The 3,924-nt window shown below is 40.2% G+C and overlaps 1 protein-coding gene across 5 annotated transcripts in view; it reads left to right on the top strand.

Moving 5' to 3' along the window:
• Positions 1-3,924, top strand: part of LOC100749379 (mediator of RNA polymerase II transcription subunit 12-like) — a 392,105-nt gene that overhangs the window by 368,621 nt on the left and 19,560 nt on the right. Inside the window, exon 7 of one of the 5 annotated variants that reach the window (XM_033323627.1) lies at positions 3,892-3,924. The exons of the other annotated variants lie outside the window; for them this stretch is intronic. Within the exon in view, the coding sequence (XP_033179518.1) occupies positions 3,892-3,924 (33 nt within the window). The remainder of the gene's footprint in view (positions 1-3,891) is intronic. 5 annotated transcript variants of the gene reach the window in all.

Here is a 3,924-nt window from a genome sequence, read left to right as displayed (position 1 = left end):
TCTCTCTCTCTCTCTCTCTCTCTCTCTCTCTCTCTCTCTCTCTCTCTCTCTCTCTCTCTCTCTCTCTCTCTCTCTCTCTCTCTCTCTCTCTCTCTCTCTCTCTCTCTCTCTCTCTCTCTCTCTCTCTCTCTCTCTCTCTCTCTCTCTCTCTCTCTCTCTCTCTCTCTCTCTCTCTCTCTCTCTCTCTCTCTCTCTCTCTCTCTCTCTCTCTCTCTCTCTCTCTCTCTCTCTCTCTCTCTCTCTCTCTCTCTCTCTCTCTCTCTCTCTCTCTCTCTCTCTCTCTCTCTCTCTCTCTCTCTCTCTCTCTCTCTCTCTCTCTCTCTCTCTCTCTCTCTCTCTCTCTCTCTCTCTCTCTCTCTCTCTCTCTCTCTCTCTCTCTCTCTCTCTCTCTCTCTCTCTCTCTCTCTCTCTCTCTCTCTCTTTCCGTGTATATTTGTTCGTATATTCGTATGTTTGTACATACATATATTTGTATTCGTATTCGTATCTTTATGTATTTATATTTATATACATAACATATCTATGTGTTTGATATATTTGATATCGTTCTATGCGATTCGTGTATCGCCTGTGTACGTGTGTGTGTGTGTCTCGTTAATCGTTCGATTTCCGTGCGTGCGTTCCTTAACGAGCTCCCAGGCTTAAACCCGTGTCGAGATCTCGCCTTTTCACTTCCGATGAAGAGCGCGAGCTGTCGGCAAGTCGCGAGTTCCAAGAACAAACGAACGTACGAAATGGACCGAACCTTTAAGTATTGTGTCTCGTGGTGCATGTTTTACACTCACACACGCTTGCTGTCTTACCTTCTAACACACACGATAAAGAAACGATGCAGATCGTTGGTTGCCGCATTAATCCAACCCTGGACGTTGTGCGTATACGTTCTACGGCTAAATAAAACATACCGACTTGCATGGGTCTACGGAATGCTAGGTGAGTTCGCGATGCACCGTGAAAAATATATAGTCGACGGAGAAGAAACACGATTGTTCGTGTTAATTACGTTAGTCGATAAATTTTCGACGTTAATTTGTATTCCGTATGATTTTACATTTTGTCTTCTTCACTGATACATACCGGAAAGAAAAATTACAGAGAAAAGGATCATTTTGCTCTAGTTCCAAAACTAGCGTATTACGTAGCGATATGTAACGCTATTATCGCGTTATTAATATCTTTCTATAGCCCCGGTAAAACTTATTTTTGATTTTTTAAGAAGTAATTTCGTAATATCGAAGTATTTCCAAAGAATACGAAAATTACGAATATGACAGCCCAGGAATAGAAATTTCAAGTTATCTAGAAAGGAAGAAATATCGCGCCGTCTGACTAATCACGCACCTACTCTACTGCGAACCCGCGGCAGGATACTTACGACTTAATAACATTTACATACTAATGCCGAAAGAAACTTCTAAGCGTGTAAGCATGATTTATATTGGTTGAAATTGTATCTAGAGATCGCATATCAATAAGAATATCGGTATTGGCTTGCAATTAGATTCGTTAGAATTTTCATATGAAAAATGTTTCTGACGATGTTTTAACGAAAGTGAGCAGAAAATTCCATGCAAAATATCGAATTTCACATTTCGTATTTATATTCGCAGTATTCGGTATTCTACGCTCGTGTCGAAGAAATTAATTCTGGTAATTCGTCGAATTTGTTATTTATTTATATTAAGGCAAAAAATTAAATTTTCCGCTTTTGTTACATTTCACCGAGTAAAATATTCGTTATTTCAATTCGTACGTAGTAAACATAACGGTGTCCAGTGAATTAAAAGATCTAAAATTTTGTATATAAAATTAATTTTCGTACATTTCAAAATCGAATATGTTCTTAAAATTTGGCGATGTAATCAACGAAACAGACTAAAGGGATACGATAACAGATAAAAACGACAACGGGAAAATTAAAAGCCATTTGAAACAAGCGTTCTATCTCTAGTTTTATTTCAATTTTTCTCTTTTTCTTCTTCCGTTTCATTGTTTCTCGTTACTGGCACTTCTTCGCGCGACTGGCGTATAAATCGCGGTGAAATATTACCAAAGGTTCATCTGACTATATATTTTTTCAAAACGGCGTGCATTGCAACACAGAAGACAAACGGCCGGAAATAGTAGATGATGCATGCGCAAGGAATCCTCTAACATATGTGCGAATTAACCCGATTGATAGAACACTGAAAACTCGGATGCATCCGTCGAGACATCCGTCATACTACACCACACCACCACCAACCAAAGTAACTCCACCATCATACACCCACCCCCACACTCCCATAATTTGTTTAGTTCACCTTCTCGAAATATAGCCGTCCAATTTTCCGTGTCCTCTGACCTTATTGGGCGGGGCGAGGTACACTGAAACCAGTGAGCGATGCCTATTTGACAATATTCAACACGGTATTTAGTTCCAACGTAGAGAGTAGTGATTAGATGTTTCCTGTTTTTCTCTCTCGTCGTTCTGGGCGTTGATATGTCTCGCTCTCTGACGCATCGCGTTCGATCTTCTCATAAAATTCAAATAAAATTAGTTGCAATTAGATAAACAAATTAAACAACTTTAGTAGGCTTTCATCAAGTTTATCGTAATAATTGGAGAATTTAATTGGTTCGTAGACACGTTCATAGATAAAATTGAAAAAAAAATTGTGAATGTACGTCATGGATATCGTAGTTGTGAAATGTATTGTAGCGAAGTCAGTAGATCGGGGTACTGTACCAACGGCCAGAAGCAATAGACGAAGAACCAAAAAAAAAAAGTAAGGTAGGCTGTTTTTTCGCCTTCCAGAACAAGCCCGTACGTCCAAAAATGGGGCGCTCTTTCGCATCATCCGATCCTCTTGCCATCACCGTACACGTATCTTCTTCTTTTCACTATTTCACCTTCACAGCCGTACATTCTTTCCATACTGATATTTTCGTCTTCGTCTACTTCCTTCCGCTCTTCCACACGATATCCCGCTCTCTGCATTCTCCTTCTCATACTCTGTATATTATTCCATGTTCCTACGTTGCATTCCAATAGCTTGACAAATAATGTTTCACATGGTCATCGATTTAGCGATAGTTAGTCGAAAATCAGTTGCGTGTCCCAGGTTGTCAAATAAATTTTACCTTTGTACCTTTTTGTCTATCGTCACGCCGACTCGTCTTTTCCATAACAATTGTCAATGAAACGTTGGCTTCGGAGTTTCATGTTTCGAGAAGCGGCACATGTGCTCGTATTTCGGAAAATCCTTCATTTTATAAAATTGCAAGATACCACGAAACTATCTATTCACGGTTGATATTTCCAGTGAATCGAAGCTTCAGTACCAACATTTGTTTAAGCATACCATACCTGCATATCTAACCTCTTTCATTCGCGACACGCATATTCGCTAACGAATCAAAGACCCTTCTGGCATCAACAATTTCAACGGGACCTTCGGAAACCAAGCGAAAATCATTCACGTTTCTAAAAATTTCATCCATTCTGTAAACGTTTGTCATTGCTTCGCCATTCCCAAGATCAACTCCTAAATCCAAAGACCAGCCACGATCCATGTCTACGTTTCAAAGGTAAAAACTCGACATAAGTACACATACACGAACGTGTCCAAACGTATTATTGAAATATTTGCGAACGTGCCAAACGCATTATATACTCATACTACATTTACAAACAACGTATTCGAACATTTCCAAACCACCTAATCGTATTACAGACTCACAATATAGTATTTCCAAAGAGAAGCAATACAGGTACAGATAGACCAGTTTATCGCCTCACCCAACTGTTCCTGGAGCTGCCCCCGGTTTTGCGCCCCAACCCCAAGCCCCTCAAACCCCTTTGGCCACATAGATAGAGTGCCATGCCATGCGTGTTCGCTCTTGCTGTAGGTATGTCGCGAGTTTCAACGCGGGGCGTGCAAA

This window comes from Bombus impatiens, unplaced genomic scaffold, assembly GCF_000188095.3.
Source record: "Bombus impatiens unplaced genomic scaffold, BIMP_2.2 scf_1080, whole genome shotgun sequence".
Taxonomy (NCBI): Eukaryota; Metazoa; Arthropoda; class Insecta; order Hymenoptera; family Apidae; genus Bombus; species Bombus impatiens.
Note: the sequence above shows the minus strand (reverse complement) of the source record. Positions and strands in the feature narration are given on the sequence as shown.